General features: G+C 43.8%; 1 protein-coding gene across 2 annotated transcripts in view; it reads right to left on the reverse strand.

Moving 5' to 3' along the window:
• Window positions 1-20,147, reverse strand: part of ETV6 (ETS variant transcription factor 6) — a 144,093-nt gene extending 123,946 nt beyond the window's left edge. For both annotated transcript variants that reach the window (XM_065658560.1, XM_065658559.1), the window contains exon 1: window positions 19,831-20,147. In XM_065658560.1, coding sequence (XP_065514632.1) covers window positions 19,831-19,863 — 33 coding nt within the window. In that variant the 5' untranslated portion in view covers window positions 19,864-20,147. The remainder of the gene's footprint in view (window positions 1-19,830) is intronic.
• Window positions 20,148-20,405: the final 258 nt, after the last annotated feature.

Below are 20,405 nucleotides of genomic sequence, written 5' to 3' on the forward strand. Positions count from 1 at the left end.
GGCACCCAGGTACCTATGGATGGTACAAAGTATTTGGTGAGGGGTGATGGAAGAATGAGGATATCACATCTCTGAGATGAGACAAGAGACAAAACCAAGACAGACAAGAACTTTAAATAAATCTGAAAGGGATTTAAGAACAAATGGAGATTTGTTCCAATCACATTACACACAAGCAACTAATAATAAAATAATAGCCAGATGAATGTAAGATAGGTGGATAACAGTTGATCAAACTAATGAAGTAGCTCCTGCACCGATTTCATACTTGTCAGAAATATTCCAAAGGTTTTACATTTCGCAGGGGGTGGAGGAAATGCAAACCCTTCCTCAGTATGGGAGCCCAATTAATTTTCTAACTTGCAGGCAATGCAGAGGCTCAGAAGGAAAAGATGCCTCCATCTGATGCACTGAGACAGAGCAGTGGAAAGCAGTCTTGTATGACAGCCAGCAAGTATCCCTGCCTCCTTTCTCTCCCATCAATAGTGCACACACAAAGACAGATGAGTCATCCAGGCAAGGTCAGCCTTAAAATCTGTTGAGCCTCAAGTTGCAAAGTCTTGAGCTGGTGCAGGGGAGGAGACAGGTAATCAGACAGCAAATCATCTCTTGTGGCTGCAGAGAAGCAACAGCATCAATGCTACTCACTGTTTGGAAACAAGAATGGTCAGTGAGTCGCGCCTCTCCCCAGCCAGGCTGCCTGTCGGACAGACACATCACACAGGCTCAAGAGATACAGTGTCTGCACAGTTTCAGGAGGTCGCCAGTGTTACTTGAGATTGGATGTGGGATATAGACAAGTAGCTGGGTGGGTAGGTCAAGAACAAAAAATCTGGAGGGTTTGTCATCTGCCTGTCATGCAGGTGTCACAGGTAAGATGTAAAACACTGGTTAAAGAGAGATGGACTCTACTTATAGCTTCTTACCCGTACATCTGGCCTTTAAATAAAAAAAAAAAAAAGACAGCTACTTAGTACTGAAATTTCCTATTTTTGCTCCTGTCAGCGTGATCATTTGCAGGGCTAATCATAAATTATCATTATTACAAAACACATTGTCTATATTCTGAGGGTAAAGTGTTGTTTCAGTCAACTTCCTCAAGCTGAGTCAGGAAAAGACAAATGAAGAATGAAGTTCTGAAATGAATCATTCTGCTTTGTATGAGAACACCTCAAAATAAAAATAATAGTAATTAAAAAAAGAAATAAAAAAGAAAAAGAGAGGCAAGCTGAGCTTGCTGTTAGCAAATCTCCAGAAATCTCACTAGACTTCTACGTGTTTGGGGTTTTTTTAAACCAAAGACATTCTTTTTCTTCCATGTTTGAACTTTCAGAAAATGAATTAAAAGTAGTGATGTTAACCTGTGTGACAAAATCTCTCTCTTCACTAGCTTTCATTGTGGCCAGTGCCACTGATTAATAATGGGTTTTCCTTTAGCCGTTATCTCTTGCTGTGTTATCACTACAGGCTTCAGCCAAATCCTCTTGAACTCAGAGCATACGTATCAAGTCCAATAAAACACGATTGTTTTATAATCTCTGGTAAATACTTAGGTCTTGAAGAGTGACTTCTTTCCTCCTTTAGCTGCAAAAGTTTCTTTAGTTTTGCAAGTAACTTTGGAGGAAGCAGGGAGGAGAATTTCTCAAGTCTTCACCATAAAAATAATCTGCTATCAGCCCGAAGGACCCATTTTACTAAAATCTACTCAAATCACCAGTGTTGGGATAATACCAAACTGACAACTCAGCATTTCTATACTGTGCAGATTTTAATGTTAATTTTTGTTAAATTTTAAGTTCACTATCCTAGTCACGGTTCAGAAGCCCCCGTTATGCATCAACCACCACAGTGGTATCTTTTGAAGAGTCCAAAATGGAAGTTGGGGAAAAAAAAAAAAAAAAAAAAAAAAAAAGGTGAACTACCAAAAATTGTACTCCAGTACTGCTAAACCCTGGGCCCTACAGCCAATAATACTGCAATATTAATCACCCCAGCAAGGGGTTACAGCAAGATTATTATTAACTATTTGTATTGCAAAGGCACAAGCAGTCTCTACCTGTGATCCGACTCCTCTTTGCCAGGCGTTAACACTTTACAGAGGGGCAACCACAGTGTATGATGACTTCAACATCACGGAGAATGCAGCGAGAGAACAGGGACTGAACTAAAACCTCCTGTATCTCCATACAGTACCTTTAACCCAAGCCTATCCTCCCTGTCCAGGATAATGAGTATATGCGCCAGGCTGGTATACTTATATAACCGTGCCACAAGGCTAGCATAAAAGATATAAGAAAAATAAAACAAGACCTATGAGCTGGCCTAGTTTTCTATAGAAGGGATGACACAAATACCTTTCACACCAAGCCCAATACAGGGCATATATACTGAGTTCCCAGGAAAGCTGCGGTGAACATGGCTCATAAAGAGATAACATTTATGGACTGAACATATCATTTCCATGTTTGCATGTTTAGAGGCCACAATTTTAATAGATAACTGAAACCCTGAATGACCTCTAGATTAGGCACATGGGATGAACTTCCTCCCTGGACCCAGAGAGGTTTCACACTTTGCTGCATGGTTAAACAGGTCCAAACTGTCTGTCAGCACCAGGGGTACAAAACAGCATATATTTCAATCAAAGTGGGGGGTTTGGCATTTGGTGTTCTCAGTCTATCTCAAAACACTCAACATGTTTAAGTGCCTCCTTTTATTAAAGCAGCAGTTCTCCTACAATCAAACCTAAACTGCACAGCCAAGGTGTGTTCAGAAACACAAAGCAAGCCATAGCACTGTTGAAAGTCTGCAAATGACAGCAGCGGGGCCCCATGCTGATACCAGAGGGCTCATTCATACCTCCAAGCAACAGCTCTACCCTTCACAGTAGAAAAGCAACCCATGCTGCTTCAGACATTTGGTGTCTGCTGGCATACGAAAAAGAGCTTCTTGGCACAAGAAGAACCACATTTTCCTGAACCAGTGACCACTTTTCCTGTAGCTACTCTATATAGCCTAAAGGGACAGTCCTTGTAAAGAACATAAGCATGAATCTTTAAATGCTTTTGTTCTGATGTTAGGCAACATAGATCTGGCCAAAGCTTTATTCTGAGTTTCATCAATTCATCAACTCCAGATCAGCTGGCACCACCACTGAAAAAACGTGCCCTGCCCTCCTCATGTTCCCAGCTGCTGGTTCCCACCTCCACACCATGCTCTGCCTTGCACTAGTACAAACTGTCCATTTTAATCCAGCTCTGTTGCCCTATTGAGTTCACGTCCGCCCAAGCATTGTGCCAGCCCACAGTAGGAGGAAGGGGAAGGGTGGGACAAGATCTTTCAGGGTGCCACCACCTTATCTTGAATTAAGAGTCTGATCAAACTACTTCTTCAGCAAAATAACAATGGTGCACTTTTGTAGTGCCTTTAAAGAATAGTTAAAACCCTGAGGAGAAGTAACCAGCTTCACAACACCCCAAGGTTGGATATAGACAAATACTTCTTCACAGAGGCACTGTCAGAGGCAGGGAAGGATGGTATGACAGTAACGTACAACCGCATGGTAGAAGAATTCAGGAACTAGCAGGCTCAACCTAGGATGAAGACCCAGGACTCCTGCTCAAGTCTCAATTTTCACTTGGCTCACCATATCTTGAGCAGGAATCTTCTTCACATCATACATAAAGAGCCCCAACTCTTACAATGCCAAATCCCACTGTACTTCAAAAGAAAACAAATCTCACTGTACTTCAAAAGAAAACAGGTTATAGCACAGCCTGACAATTTAGCCTGTGACCTCCTACATGCACTTTACAGAAAGAAATAATGAGTTTAGGGAGAATACCCTTAGCCTGTGAGAAGGGAAATGACAAAGCATTCAAGCAAGAGGCAAAACAGGACTAGTTAACCACGGGAGAAACAAACATCTCAGCATAAGTGACTTGTGCCTGGAAAAATGCTTGGTGTTCAAGGCTTCTTAACAAGCCCATAGCCAGAATAATTAACAATGGATGGCAGTGAGACTTGAGAGACAGAAATGGAGGGAAAGAAGTTAACGACCTGGCCATGTGAGCAGCCTGCACACTGGGATCCATGTGCTGCCTTTTCATTTTAGGCAGATGCTATGCAAGCCAGCAGCAATGGGAAATCAGACAGGCTAAGATTATCCTTTCATCTGACACACTGTTAAGAAATCAAAGTTAAAGTACTTTCCATTAACGATCTAAATCACTCCAAGATTACCGCTGTACTGCCATATAGATTATCAAACCCTCTCCTTTTTCCCACTGGAAGGACAAGATCAGATAGAATACCGCTGCTTTCTAAAACCAGGCATATCATTTAGCTCCTATTTCAAGTGACTTGAAGAACAAACGGACTTCACAATCTCCAAGCGCTGTGTTTTCCCAGCAGCCTTGTCACCACCACATTTAAGGACTGTGTCTTCAAACATGTGAAAGGCGAGGTAAAATTTGAGGTACAGACCTGAAGGAAAACACAGCATGGTGACTCTGCATGAATGAATAGGCTATCCATTTGGAAAATTGAGAAAGGGGCAGGCTGAGCACTGGAAATGGCAAACATGAGAGAATTTAGCTCAGCTTCACCAGCCTGAAATGAGGGCTGCATTCAAGAATGCATCGTTAACTGTTCATTTGTCCACAAACAGCATTCCAGCACCCACTCCTACAGCACCATGAACCCATACCGATACCCAAAGCCCAACTGGGAAATTCAGGAGTCAAGCAATTGAGTGCAAACAGCTACCCTGTTTCCCCAAAAATAAGACAAGGTGTTATACAATTTTTGCTCCAAAAGATGCTTACTTTTTTACATGTATAGCTGCCTGGACACTATTTAAATTGACTTTTTAATTAACTGTAACTAGGGCTTATTTTTGGAGTAGGGCTTATATTTCAAGCATTCTCAAAAATCCTGAAAAATCATGCTAGGGCTTATTTTCAGAGTAGGTCTTATTTTCAGGGAAACAGGGTAGGATATCAGTAAGTAAGAAATTAAAGGTGATCTACAAAACCTGGGCAAATAATACAGTCCTTGGTCCCATGATCACATTACTGCTGTGCTCGCACACTGGGTTAGGAAACTGCATGTCCAGACTCTGCATGTAGTACATGGACATACTTTAATTCACTTTTGTATGAAATGACAAAATTAACTTCCTTGTGTTTAACACTGGGAAAAGATAATTCCTTCAGCTATCAGCATCTTTTGGAAATTTCTGCTTCTGTTTTACCGTGTTGGTAGCAGGTACAACATCTTCAGCCATTCAGGCTCTATAGTCAGCACTTGCGAAGAGCGAAGGAAGAGTCTGTCCAGAGAGGGACCATCCAAGCTGGTGCAGTGGGACAGGACCTCAGGAGACAGTTAAGGGTGAGCAGGTTGTGCAGCACACACATCACAACTAAGTTCAGCCTAAAGACCAGCAAGTATGTACCACGTGAGAGTAAGCTGCTGTGGCATCTGCCTGCTGTAGTACACCACTCTAGATCTGGGGCATGGTAAAGGACACACAAGCATTTGCAGGTATTTTCTGGTTGGTTGGGATTTTTCGTTTGTTTGGTTTTTCTTTTAGTTAGCTCACCTTTCTAGTTCTTATTGCCCACTAACTGCATTAGCACAGGACAAGCATGGTTTGAGAAACAGCTCAACTTCCACTGAAGGAAAACATTTGGTATATATGAGGTCCCATGAGAAGGTCTTGTCTGCTGGCTTATTCCTTTCTTAATCATTTTGCATAGAAAAATGAAGTCCAGGCACTCAGTAAACAACACTTCCTCCTCAATTTTCTCAGCTATTAGGAACTTGAGAAGAAGAGTCAGGGACTGAAAGGCAAAGAAATTGAACTATCAAATCAAGACACTCACTCCAAAGCAGGTTTCAGGCATGTTGATGGAATAAATTGATGGAAGTGCTGGAATTGTCCCTGTATTGTATAACACCTGTTCATGAGCCACACAGTCATGTGGTTACGTGTTTGTGCCATCCAAACAAACGCATCCTCATCTTGCAAGGAACTGCATTCACTTGTCTCTTATCAGCCATCAGAAGAGGTGCAGCTGACACAGCACATAGCATTTGAATTATCTAAGAATCTAATTATTTTTTCCACCCTCTGTCAGCCAAATCTTGGGAAAAACCTAGAGAAATAAAATAGGTCAGGGCACTTTATGCCAATAAATGGCGTCACAGCCCAAGAGGAGTCAAGGACAGGAAAATCCCCAAGAATTTCCCAAACAAAATTCACTGAGAAGTCCTCCATAACCTGAAGAACATTTGTCTCATGAATTTCAGATGGTCAGGTTACCTCTGCTGAGGAAACATCACAACAAGATCAAAAAACAGAGCAGAAGGTTTGATTCACATGAGAAGCTTTCTCAACTGTTATTTTCCCACTTGTCAGAGGCGTGTGTAGAGAGTCCAGCACCAAAGCATGAAAACCCTAAATGAAAATGGAAAAAACACAGTAGTTCTGGTCAGCACAAAGGTCTGTCTAGGCTAGTAACACATCCCCAGCAACACTCAGCAGGAAATTGTCGGGGTAAGAACCCAAGGAATAAACTCTCTTACACACTCCCCCCAGCAACCCACAGGTTAGAGGCTTTCTGAGCCAAGGACGGCAGCTGTATCTTTACAAGTAATGGTCCCAAATAGATGCATCTAGCACGAACTGTCTTTTGAAACCAATTACCTGTTTGGCCCTACATTACAACTCCTGGCAGTAAGTTCAGTAACTTTACTGTATGTTGTGTGAAAACATACTTCCCCCTGTTTAAAACTACCAGATGCTTCCATCTGATCATGCCCGTTCCCATACAACGAGAAATAACCCTTCCCAATTCAGTTTCTCCTGCCTCTGCCACTCACAACCTTCTAAAACATATTTTTATTATTTCCACAGGAGTCTACAATGGGCCCAGCTGCTTGCAGTTACTGCCATGGCAAACTCCTCCCCCTCACATCTTCATTCCTTCACTCACAATCCCACCCTGTTTCCCTGGCTCCTGTTTTCCTTCCTCCATTAACCTCCAGTCCCATATCTTAGAGTAGGTGTATAGAAATACAGATACCAGATCTCTGTTTGGTTCAAACAGCTCCCTATCTACATAGGTGTGGAAAGCCACCCCATGCCAAAACTCGCATCTTGCAGCAGTGCCGAGTATCTTCAAATTTCTGTGTGCCTGGCTGCAAAGTTGGATGGGCTGAGAGCAGCATCCTCTGGTCGCTCTGGTGGAAATCAAGACAGATGCTTCAACCCTGAAGTGCAGAACTGCTCACCTGTACTCTCTTTATCACCATCAGCATGTCTAGAAAAACCTGTAGGTGATTAATTTGTTGGAGCTTCCAAGACTATGATTAAAAGTTTTCTCAAAAAAAAAAAAAAAAATCACAGGGACAAATTCTGAACAAAAAACATGTACTTTCCAAGTATAAGTAATTACTTAATTTCCAAAAACATGGATACCGACCAAGCCGTTCATTTTTGCAAGCAAGTATTCTGAAAAGTGGGCAAGAAAAACTTTGCTGAACAGTCAAAACTATTCAGGTAGCTCTGTTTCTCAGGTGTTACAAGGAATGCAATCAAAAAATGGAACTTCTTCCATCCCCAAAAAGTTATCGTTCTAACCACCGCTACTAATTAATTCCCTTAATCAATTTTGGAGTTTGTTGGGGTGTTGGTTTTGGGGTTTTTTTTGGAGGTTGTTGTTGTTTTCTCTTTAGAAGATAAAAAATTAAATATGCATGTGCTCACTGTGATGCTTAAGTTTAAATATGCTCTAAAACCAAGCCCTACTCCAGGCCAGCTGCTCAGCATCCTTTGAATGCAAATCATCAGAGGAGCTATCTTGATTTCTTCGATCCACGGCTTTCACGCTTTCCTCACCACTGTGTCAACCACCCGCTGACATCTTGGGTCTACTTATGTTCATTTTTCAAGTGAGATTAAGAAAGTGAGAGAACTTCAGTTGTTATTTGGGAAAAAGGTTTTCCTTCTTTTTCAAGAAAAAGGAGGCCAAGGCCCATACAGCTGAATGAGTATTTTGTGTATGACAGAGTGCTCTGTGGACCACCGATGTTTTGGAAAAGGACAGGGAATTAGAAAACTCCATTCTAGACTGAAGGAAACTAGCCGTCTCTTTCATCGGTATTTATGTTCACCATATAACCAGATGAGCTGAAGTGATGATGACATAACTCTTCACCTCCTGGGGACAGGCAGTAGGACCATGAGGTTCTCACCCCAGTAAGCAGGAATGGTGAGCATGAGTGGTGGGACAGGGTAGCCTAAGCACAGTATCATCTGCCAAGCAAACAGTGAGTGTGGGTCCCACGTAGGCAGCAGGCAAAGGGCCAAAGGAGACCATGTTGGGAGAGCATAGCATTATTTTGCTGCAGCTATAGGTACCGAGAGACTACATGTGGCCATTCTGCTCCCCATCTGTGAAGCAGGACAATCCTAGTTCCCTACTTCACAGGGAACTGGCTGGGACAAACAACATATTAAAACATTGAGCTAATGGAGACTTGAGTATCTTGGAAAGCATACAGACACCTCTACTACAGGACGCGAGTTAAAACATGTTTTTTCAGAGCCTTTCCTTTCCAGTAGCATTAATACTATACGGGGTTTGGTTTCATTTGGAAGCAGGAGGCTTGTTCAGCATCTATGATGGTTTCCCTTCTTGTCTGCAAAGCCAAAGCTTCAGGCTAGACTGGAGAAACACCCCTTACATCAGGTCATTTTCCATTGCTTCAGCTCTCCATGGCTAAAGAAGATGGGTCGCACCACTAAAGCATTAAATTAAAACTCAGTATAGTTAATAACATGCAGAGGACAGAAAGAGGTTCTGACTACCACTGTATTCAAGATCTGCCATGGCATTATGTTTAAATATGTATAATTTTTCTAAGACATTCCTTTTAAAACTTCAATTTTAAGTAGGGTTTTTTTAAAATTAAAAAGAAAAAAAATGTGAAACCAAAATGTATTGAGTCCCAGTTGTAATTATAACAGCAAAAAATAACTTTAAAGGTAAATCCCAAGTACAAAACTTTGTGCCAAAGCATAAAAGAAAGTCCTACCATTTGAACGAGTGGGTACCACTGTTATATACCTACAACCCAAGTCTGCCAGAGCCGAGCCAGTTTTTGGCAACAGATACAAAGAGAATATTTTCTTCTTTCAGTTTACTCAATTAGTTCGTTGCAATGACTAGTTTAACCAAAGTTGGAAAATACTTTGGAGCTGCAGAAACAGGAAGTTTATTTTCCTCCAGTCAACAAATAAATATGAAGGGTGAGGGAGAAAAATCTGCTAATGTTAGATCAACATGACAAGAAACAAGCAGTGCAATTATTTTAAAAAAAAATAATTTCCTTAATAAAAAGCTAGTTATTTACTAAGTAATATTACCTCCAAATGTACCAGATACTTTCTTTCCATGTACAGTTATCAAAACTTTATTTTAAGAACTACTTTTCATGCTCAGTGTTTTGATGGGGGAGACTGCACTTGTAATTACATTTCACTGCAAAGCCAAGTGCAGTCTATCATAAGCAGCATGTAAAATAATTTTTTTTAAAAATCATCCAGCAAATAAAGTAATTTGTTATTTTCCAAAATAAAAACCTAACTAAATCTGTATGAGGCTATCCAATTACTTAAATAGATACTTGTGGACATTGTATAGATTAGCAGAAAGGAGAATTAAATTTAGGCTAAAGGCCATATTTAGCTGCATTCAATATGTTTTAATGGCTATCCAACACTGTAAATCACCCTCTCTTTAGGAAAAATAACTAAAAAGTACACATGCAAAACAACACCAGAACTGATTTTGTATATCCATTCTTCTGTTTGCTGTTTTTTTTTTAAAAAAAAAGAAGTCACAATCAAAGTGTGATGCAAGGTCTGTACAAACGGCAGCATTTCTTAGCGAGTGAGACAGTTCAGTGACTGCTTGCAACATCTGGCCAGGCAGTGAAAGCAGTAACTCTCATGCCCATTGCTGCAAGCTCCAGTTGGGACACCATTTGTCACGTATGTGAAAAAGAGTCAATGCTTTAGGAACATGTTTCACATGGGTGATAATGGGAACTGGGAGACCTTTGGAAAAGGACAGGGCAACCCACATTTGGCCCCTAAAAGCAAACGATGTCTCTTCCCTATAATCAGAAAACTTCTCTTTTTCAAATGCTGATCTGTAATTCCTCTTCCACATATTATCTGAAGGTTTTCCCCTCCTCATTTGATCTGGGTAATTAAAGTAACAAAACCAATCTCTTGCTAGTTCTAGCAATCCAGACTTCACAAATCTCTCAAGTCACAGACACAAATTCCTCCTTAGCTGTCTTCCCACTTAAAATTAGTTAGAGCTCTTGAAATCAAGACTGCTGGGGCTGAGAAATAGGAAGCAATCCAGAGGAGACTAATAAGCACTTCAGACCAGCCTTCCAGGGTGCAAAATTTTACACTGAAGCATCTGAATGCCTATACATCATCAGAGCAAGTCTATCTTGCCTGGGATCTTGTATCAAAAAGACAAGAAGTCTCTGTTTCAGGAAAGGCTTAATAGACAGCAAAAGCAATCTTTCCCCTGTGCAATTATAGGGGGTTTTCCCCCTATACAGGCTGTTAGACTTAATATCTTCCCCATATTCATCTACCCTATTTTTAAATCCCTTTGTACTTTTAGCCTCCACACTGACCAGAAGCAGCGAGTTCCATAATTTAACACAGATGGAAAAAGTACTTGTTTTAATCTTGCTGGCTGGTAATTTCATTGCCTGTTCTAGTTTTGTACTATCAGAAATAATTGCTCCCCATACTACACTACTGTGCGATTTTATAGATCTCTATCATATCTCCCTCAGCAGTCTCCTTTCCAAGCCGAAGAGTCCAAGGCAACATAGCATCTCTTCCTACAGAAGTTTCCACAGACAACTTCACTGCTCATTTCTGTATCTTTCTCAGGGCCACTACAAACCTTCTTAATAGACAGGAAAACATGCTGTAATCAGAACCAACACACAGCATGGTTTCAAACTGGAAGATACAATAATTTATATTTCACTCCTTGCTCCTTTCCCACTACAATTTTATTTGCCTCTTTGACCCCAAATTGAAAACTGAGCTCAGTTTTCTCTTTTATTCAGCCATCAAATCATTTCCTAAAATACGATCCCAACTGCAAGTCCAGTTCTAGAAGGTCTATCAGCAAAGAGGACCAAACAGCTCAAGGAGACCTCACTGTTTCTGTTAAGCAGAAAAGCCATGAGAGCCTCACTCAAAACTACCAAGAAGGAAAAAAAAATAACATGCTTTCCACCCACTTCTTCAAGCCTGCAAAACTCAGCCACTGCCTGTCAACATGGTTCAGCTGGCTGTGCTAATTGGCTGTGCATACACTATTAATTCACTCTCTTCTTTCTTTGAGGGTTAAAAGAAGTTGTAATTTGTCCCAGTTGGGAGGTAATAAAAGCCAGAGCACGGTCAGTCACGGATGGCTCTGATGACTCAGCTGGTGTGAGGTAGCTCGCTAAGACACTACCTCCAGTGTGTTTGAGTCCAGTGTTTACTGTGCAACATGCGATACACATCTCAGGCCACATGCCATGAAATATTTTACAGTCCATAACCTTCCCCTGGAAGCCGCTCCTACAGTCTTCCCTGATTCCTCTTCCAGAGAACTCATTTGCTCAAGCCATTTGACAGTGACACAACCACTCAGGCTGCCAATTGAGAAATATCTTTTACACTCATCAGCACTCCTGTTCCTGCAACCTGGTGCCTTTTCTGGTGCCCTGGGACTCAGCAGGAACAAGTGCATCCTCACCCCTCTGTGAAAAGAGTTCAGCCCTTCTCCTCCTCACCTCCAGGGAGATGGTGGGTCTGTCACTCCACAGTCACAGCACAGTCCCAGTTGGGCACCTGGCACCTACACGTGCCTGCACCAGGCTGCCCAACCCAGCACAGCAGTGCTCTTAACTGGAGGGAGCTGGCCCTCTGGAGCTGAGGTGAAGCTGCTGGGACTACAGCAGCCATGGTAGAAAGGCAGTGGCACAGGTGAAAACGGCCCACCAGCACTACCCTCATTGCTCTGCAGGCCTCAAGTTGCAGCTGGTCTCGCCCAGCGGTACCTGCTGGAAATATCCAGGCTTCTCACGGATGCAGCAGGGAGGACCCATCTGCTAGGGAACGTTTTTTTCTGGTAGTCTGCAGTGATAACTGGCACCAACACCCTCACCCTAGAGCCTCTGGTTCCTCACACCCCACCACCTCTAACCTCAACTCCTGGACAGGTCCAAGGCGGCTTGGCTTTGCTTGTGTTTTAAAGCACAGGGCAGGCCAGAAGATAAGAACTTGTCATTCAAGAGGGAACATGGTGAAACAACAATCTCCTCTCCTAATCCATCAGAAAAGGGAAAAAAAAAAAAGGATTACTTCTGTCACAGGGTGGAGAATCCCAACATAGACCTCAGATGAGTTCTTAGAAAGTGGGAAGGAGCTCCCCAATATTGCTGTAAAGCTGGGTTTGCTGCATTTGACCTCCAAGCACATCAGCAGAGCTTCACAGTGCTCCACCAATAATGGAAACCACTTTTATGCAAAGTCCTTTTTAGGAAAAAAAAAAAAAGAGAAAAAGAAAAGGAAAATGTGGTTTGCAGATACCAAACACCTTGTTGTGGCCCTACTAACTGGATAAATCTGTTTCTGAATTCTAGTACTGCTATCTCTGGCACTTTTATTAAACATTTCATTTATCTGGTAGAACTCCAAGCTCCTGGATTTCCACAGAATCCCATACCATTCGGAAAACATTCCTAGTTTCTGTTAATAGATGTTTATGAGGATCCCACTGAAGACATAATGGAAAAATCACTTCAGCCACACTCTGTAGAAATTCAAACTATATAAAGAATCTCACTCTCTGCTGCGTTCCACCAGTTTTAAGGATACTCCTTACTGGATGCCAGTTAGTTTCCTCCAGATTAAACTCTCAAGATTTTTCAAAACAAATAATTTGCAAGCTTGATCAGACCCTACCTGAACTAGTTACGAAAAAATCCAAAACAAACTAAACAAAACACTACAACAAAAGCAGGCAAAACCCAAACCAACCAACCAAAAAAAAAAAAAAAAAAAAAATCACTCATTGTTCCTATTTATAACCACATTTAATTTTAAAATTAAACATCCAAACTCTGGATTTAATATTAGCCAGCTGTTAAAAGTTTAACATGTAAAGCCCAGTTGTGACATTCAAAGTGTTTTTGTGGAGTTGTACTAACACTTAACTCTTGCAGTCACACCCAGTGCTACTCCTGGCATTATACATATCTTTAAAATGATTTACAATGCTATTTGTTGCCGTATGCAAACATTCCACAGAACACCAACATAAATACCACAGTGAGAATGTCTCTTTCTCTCATACACATTTTTCTCTCCAGACTGTCTTAACCAGGACATTATTTGCAAACTGTACAAGAACAACACTGAAGCAAAGAAACTGCATGTGGCTTAACAAGGAATAACCTTTGGAAAATCATTTAGATGAAGAATCATTTATAGCTTTCCTTAATTGCTATGCCCAGTTCACTTTGGAGCTCAGCAGCATTACAGAAGTGAAGCAATACCATGTATCAGTGAAAAGCTTAACTCCTTTCAAAATCCTTCATTTACTGCTGCTCCAGACATTCCGTAAACAAGTTCAACTTCAGCTGGAGCTTTCTGCGTTTATTTCCTACCAGCAGTGGCACTTTTAAACAAAAAAAAAAAAAATCAAAAATCAGTATAATCTAGGTTTGAGTTCCATATGTTACTAAAGAAGTAGATAAAGAGAGTAGCTGTCTTCAGTACCCCAACAAAACATTGCCTGAAGACAACTCAGCAACACCAGAACCAATATGGTCTAAATTTGGCTTGCGTTGTAGACCTAAAAAAATAACCCACGATAGCAGGAATCAATTGCCACAACACTGCTGTTAAAGGCACAGGAGTTTTGGTGGTCTGCCTGGTCTCTTTGCTCAGGCTGAACCTGAGCACACACCTGGGCTCGGTTTGGCTTCTTCATGATTGCCAAGAGGAACATCCCACTCATGGGCTGTCCTGGATGGCCTCCTTCCCTCAGGAAGCACGGGGACACATTGTGACCTAAAAATTAACTGTTGTGACAATGCCAGCAGCTGACCACCAGCCACTGCCTTTGCCAGCAGGCCCTCGCTTGTCAGATGAGGAAGGTGTATCTGATCTAACAGAGAGGGATGCACTCCTACCCCCAGGAAAAAATAACACCTGGAACAACCAAGTATGCAGCCGGCCCTGCATTCAGCTTCAGGGAGCCCTGGGAAGGACAGTGGTCAGAGGAAGGCAGCAGGGATTGCTCTGGCAGCCACATCTTGCTGCCATCCCTGCCAGGTGCTCCTGCTCTGAGCCAGGAGCAGGACTGAGGCAGAATAGCTACGCCTGCACCACACACCCGCCTCTCCCAAAGCCAAGTTCAATGCAGGTTGCGAGCATGGAAATACCACTCTGCCTGCACGTGGCTGATCCAGCCAGAGGGACATGGTGAAGCAGTAGTATCTTGCTCTCTCCAGCTGCTCAGCAGAGGCGGGTGGCCCCTACAAAAAAAGCCAACAGCCAAACAACCACCACTCCCCCACCTCCAGTGATCGTGTGAACTAAAAAGACAGGAACAAATCAGATCACTCCGGCACTGATTTCTGTAATAAATACAAGTTGTTTCCATGCTGCATTACAAATACTAAGCTTCGCTACTGCCCTGCAGAGATAAGTTCATAATTATTTTATGCCTGTTTCACAGATAGGGAAAGCAAGGCCAAATCAAACATTTTCAGAAGCACTTGCTTTTGAATTGCTGTCACTCTGGGGATGCCCATCTGAAGGCACTGAACCACAAACACTCGAAAACAAACACATGCAAAAAAAAAAAATTAGCCAATTTTTGGATTGTAGGTCAGAACTATACTACTGGACAAAAACACAGGCTGCCTTAGCTCTTCTGTCTCACAGTAAGCAAGTTATTGGGAAAGCTTTTGTCAGAAGACTTCAGAAGGCATGCACTCAAGTAACAAGGAAACTTCTAAAAGGCAGAAACATCACTTCTGTGTAACTGTACAAGACTTCATCTCCTGCTTATCATTTCTATCAGCAGCACGCTGCTCAGCCACCTCCCTCCAAAAGGCACTTTGAGATGCAAGGTGCAATATACATGTAAATTATCATTAAAGTATCCTCTCTTTAATTGGGGCATTTCAGATTGGGGCTGCTGTTTCAATGGGTTGCCTCCCAGGAAACTGACTTAACTTGTAATGACACAGTGAATAGTAATAAGCAGTGCTTAATTGGGGCAGTGTTAGTAAAATTTTGCTTCAGAGGGATTAAATTTAGCTGGTGCCAAGGAGTTAAGTGATTAATCAGGTGTTAAATAGTATGTACTTCTAAACACTGGTCTTCTCCCATTCAGTCCTACACCCACCAAACTTAATGAGAGTTTTGTCTTTGACCCAAACAGAAGGATCCTCCCCCTAGTACACAAGTTCACTAACAAACATTAAGGAACGTACCCTGCACTAAGAGACACTCAGCCTTGGTTAAGGACAACAGGATTCTGGCTGTGTGGTGCTGAGCAGTCCCTCAGCACAAGAAGCCTTCAGTGGGTGAGAGCTCTTCACAAAAACAGCATCAATTAAATATTAGTAGACATAAAGCACTACTTTATTTTTGAAGTAAATCTGGGGAAGCCAGTTAAGATTGAAAGCTCAAACACTACACTTTGCCCTTTGGCTTACATGATCAGTCTTTTTTTCCTCTTCCTTTTTTTAAAGGATTACAAAGTACACCCTTGAATCTGAAGCGAGCACCAGTGAGACAAGTCCTCGAGCTACAGGGTTCTGTGCTGACTCCTGCAGTGCCCATGCAATTGCAAAGGCTGCTACGTACGGCTCACTGCAAGAGAAAGCGCTCACATCCACCAGCGTACAGCTGCATAAAGTCTCCACTGGAGTCAGTTGTGCAACCTAGCTCACAGAAGGCTCAGTGCTTTCAGTGCTGCCCAAAGAAAGCATCCTCGGCCCAAGCATCAGCCAGATACTTGCAGGGGAGCTTGGGCCTGGAGAAGCCCTGGTCTGGGAGATCTGAAGCAGCTGATCCCCCTCACCCATATCCTCAGTTTTCGCTCTCCCAATACTCCACACTTGTGCCGGCACAATTGTTTGCATGGTAAATCAGACTAAGCAACGGAAAGTGCCAAATTTATAAAAAGGAAAATAAACCAATTAAGCTGTGCTCTTTGGAACCCTTCTACTTGCCTGCTGAATTTTGAGCCTACATATAACTCCACAGTCATATTCTCAGGGTATTATAATTTCAGGAAAAAAACAGAGAGACCCTCACAATCACAAAGCTCCAGGTGAGGTTTTAAACAGAACTCATCACCACATTGATCTTAATTAATCATAAAAATCATCACCTGTGTCTAAATTTCTAGTCTTGTCTCCCTTTGAGGTTTTGCTCTCCTGTAAGCCTTTGCCAAGATGTTTACACGCTCCCTGTGCCTCAGTTCTCCCATCTGAGGGAGGAGAGGTGAGGCCATAAGGATCATTTGCCAATACTGAAACAAGTGCCAACGTCATGGCAGTACTTACAATAATATAATCAGCTAAATACTATGGCTCAGGTTAACTACCGATGTAGACATTGCAACAGCTGGGATGAAAGAAGTGTCTGAATACAACAACTGTACCAGATGTCCCTTCCCAGCCCACCCTGGAGTCAAAGCCCTCAGGCCCTCTTGAGCTGGAGCCTGCCAGAAGCCCAAAGCCTATGGGTTCACACAGAAAGCATGCTGATGCCCTAAGCTGTAGCAAACATGGAGCGTCCAATCTTCATGCCCATCTGACTCTCAGAATCTTGTTTTCTAAACCCCAGCAACGACTTCTCTCTACAGCTTTAGACTCTTTACCTACACACTTAGCTTCCTTACCACAACAGCACAGTTGGAGTTAGCAGGTCTGCTTGCCATCAGCCAGGCAAGCACACACCCAAGTGTTGGCAAGATCAGGATATTAACATGATATTTCTCTTCTCTTGGAGAAAGAGTTAATGTAAGCACACATGCTTTCCGTAAAGCAAACACGTATCAATATACAATCATACATACATACTGATAAGTACTTGACACAAACCGAGATATTACTGCAAGTTTATATTGATTACCAGTAGTTAAATATATACCAAAACTTCACCTCCTCACGGTTTTCCTCAGTCTTATTAGAGCACTTGTCCAATAAAGTGAGATAGGGAGACCATGAACTGAGCAGCTCAGGCATAAACAAAGCACTAGCCTTCACTCCCTCCACTGAAGTTCTCCATGGCTCATCAGCCCAGTTGCTGTGGCATTTACTGCACGCACCCTTGCCCTGTGTTGGAGGAGGAAGGGAAAAAAATAAATACAAAATACAGCCACTAGCACCATCGCTTCCAGTTCACAGGTTCCTAACGAAAGCCTGCAACACCCTCATAGCACAATACTTGGCTACTTTTCAGAACAACACAGCAGCTTAGCAGCGAAGCTGGAGTACAGTGCGGAGCTTGCTCCTCTGCCTCGACCTCACTTGCCGTGCCACAAGTTAGACTGGCCTGCTGAAGAAATAATTGACCGTATTTGTATAGTCACACTACCATTTAAACAATTCCTCTTAAATCCAGCTGCTGTTCACAACCACCTTTAACTCTACCTGGTTGAAACAGGTGTCTAAAAAACAACAGTAACTAGAAAAACAGAAGAGAAAGTTACCCAGAATGGTTTGACCAGTGAAGAAATGGTATCATTTGAAATTCACATTTCTGTCTGAAAGTATGTACTTTCTATGTCTGAAACTATTAAAATAATCACCAGAGAAGCCAATAACAGTTTCTGTCTTCCAAAGATAACTGCAAGATCAGTGTGTAAACAAATCATACATTAAAAAAAAAAAGTTCAGACCACAATGTCTAGAAAGTCACTCAAAAAAAAAAAAAAAGCTGCTTCCCAGTATCTCTCTAAATGTAATCAAAAATTGGCATTTAATCATTTCAAGACTCAAATAGAAGTTTACTTGTACCTCTCCTGTTATATAGCTGATCCCTTACAGTATGACTCTATGACATCCCTTAGGTTAGGGAAGGACCAGTTTTACTATTCCTGAAAACAACAGTACTTTTGTTGATGACTTCAGTAAGAGTAGAAGCAAGCCTCATATTTTCAAAATGACATGTTGAAAACACAACTTACATGACACTACTTTTTCGTGACATTCATTTGTGTCCTTCTGTCCAGAAAACACGTCTTACCTTTCCACTGGGTTTACCAGAAAAAACAGTAGTTATATTTCAGTTTATATATATAGGCATTTGCTTAAATATACACATTTCACCTGCATTAGCATTTTGCCATACTGTAACACGCATACAATACTCTATTATCCAATTAGTCTATCTGTGTTATGAAAAGTCGAACTAGACTCCCTAAGCCACGAGACTTCACGGGACACAGGCCCGGACACATTTAAGTCAGCAAGAGAAAATACACGCAGAAGTTTTCAAATTGTGGTCATACCATACAGAACGCAAGACTCCCACCACAAATGTACACACACACGCATGGGACAAGCAAGCAAGCAAACAAACAAACAAAAAGTCGTGCTTTTAAGCTGAATAAGTAAGTGTTTATTCCAGGCTCTTCCTCTTAAAGAGTGTGGAAGTCACCTTTTCCTTCCAGGCAGGAAGAGAGAACTGCTAAAGCACTCTTACTTGGGCAGAGTTAGTCGCAAGCAGAAGGGGGATTCCTGGCTGGCAACAAGGCAAAGTGACTCCTGAAGAAAATGCATGATTGCAACAAAACCAAGGGGTGAGGGAAGGAGAGAGGAAAGCACTATTCCTAGTAGGCTGCTAGGCAGGAAGGGTCTGGACAAAAAAGAAAATGCAATTTTGTTTCCATTGTCTCAGCTTTACACCGCCTCCACTTCCAATGTGAAACTTCACGGGGCAACCCTTTCTTTAACAGGCCAACCCACGGAGAAATGCATCCCCGAGGCCCTGGCAGACTGGGACCAGACTCCACAGCCCTGACTCCCCTACCTGCTGTCGGGCAAGCAATGCCAGTAAAGGCAGCAACTGAAAAAAAAAAAAAAAAAAATAATATGGATATTGGGGCGGGGGGGAGGAAAAGGCACAAAACAAAACGGAAGCCCCACAGCCCACTGTTGGTGGAAGCAGCAGTGGCTGCATCCCCCTGACGGCAGGAAACTTTCTGCGAAGTTGCTAGCGAGGAACGGCGGGGCAGCCACCCCCGCGGGCGGCCAGGCCGGGCCCGGCCCGGCTCCGGGGCTCCCTGTAAAGCTCCTGCAGCCAAGAGCCACACCGTGAAATCCCGGCCGCGGCGGCTTTTGCCGTGCGTGTCCCCCCGGGGCAGGCGCACGGCGCTGACAACCGACGGGAGCCGCGTCCCCCGTGTCCGCCTCTCGCGTCCCCCCCGCCCGCGGCCAGCTCCGTCCTCACCGCCACGGCCCGGGGGTGCGCACTCCGCAAACGTGGGGGGACCCTGACCTCCCCCCGCGACCGCCCTTCACGCAGCGAAAAAAAAAAAAAAAAAAAAAAAAAAGAAAATAAGGGAGAAACAGTTATTTTCACCCAAAAAATAACCCGGGGCGAAACACAGCGCCTACTGCCCTGAGGCGCGGGCGGGCGCGTCCCGCACTCACAGGGGCCGGACAGACACAGGGACGGACAGAGGGACGGGGCTTTACCTTGATGCAACACTGAGCAGGAACCTCAGACATCTCTCAGGAGGGAAACGGCGAAGCCCGGCGGGGCGGGCGCAGGCGGACGAGAAGTTCTCGGGCTTTCCCCACTTTTCGCTCTTCTCCCGGCCCGGCGGCGCGGCCCGACCCGTCCCCTCAAGGGGAAGTTAGTGCCGCCACCATGGCCCGGCGGCGGGCGCGGCGCGGCCCGCGGAGCTGCCCGGGGGAAGCGCCCCGCCGGCGGAGTCCCCTCCTCAGCGCCGCCGCCGCCGCCGCTCCTCTGGGGGCGCGCGGTCGCTGCCACCCCCCCGCGCGCGCCTGTGGCTGTGTGCGCGTGTGTGACTGCGCGCCCGCTGCCCGCGCGAGTCCGTGTGCGAGCCGCTGCGCGCGCGCGCGCGGCACCGGGAGCGGGGCGGGAAATGGGGGAGGGGGGAGCCGAGGGGGAGGGGCGGGGGCGCCGGGGCGAGGCGGCGGGAGGGGCGGGGGCTGCCGGCGCGGCCCCGCTCCCCGCCGCTGTTTTCCTTCCTGGAAGAGAGAAACCGAAAGGCGGAGGGGCCCGGGCCGGGCCTGGCCTGGCCGAG

The sequence above is a fragment of the Caloenas nicobarica genome, chromosome 1 (assembly GCF_036013445.1).
Source record: "Caloenas nicobarica isolate bCalNic1 chromosome 1, bCalNic1.hap1, whole genome shotgun sequence".
In the NCBI taxonomy this organism is placed as follows: Eukaryota; Metazoa; Chordata; class Aves; order Columbiformes; family Columbidae; genus Caloenas; species Caloenas nicobarica.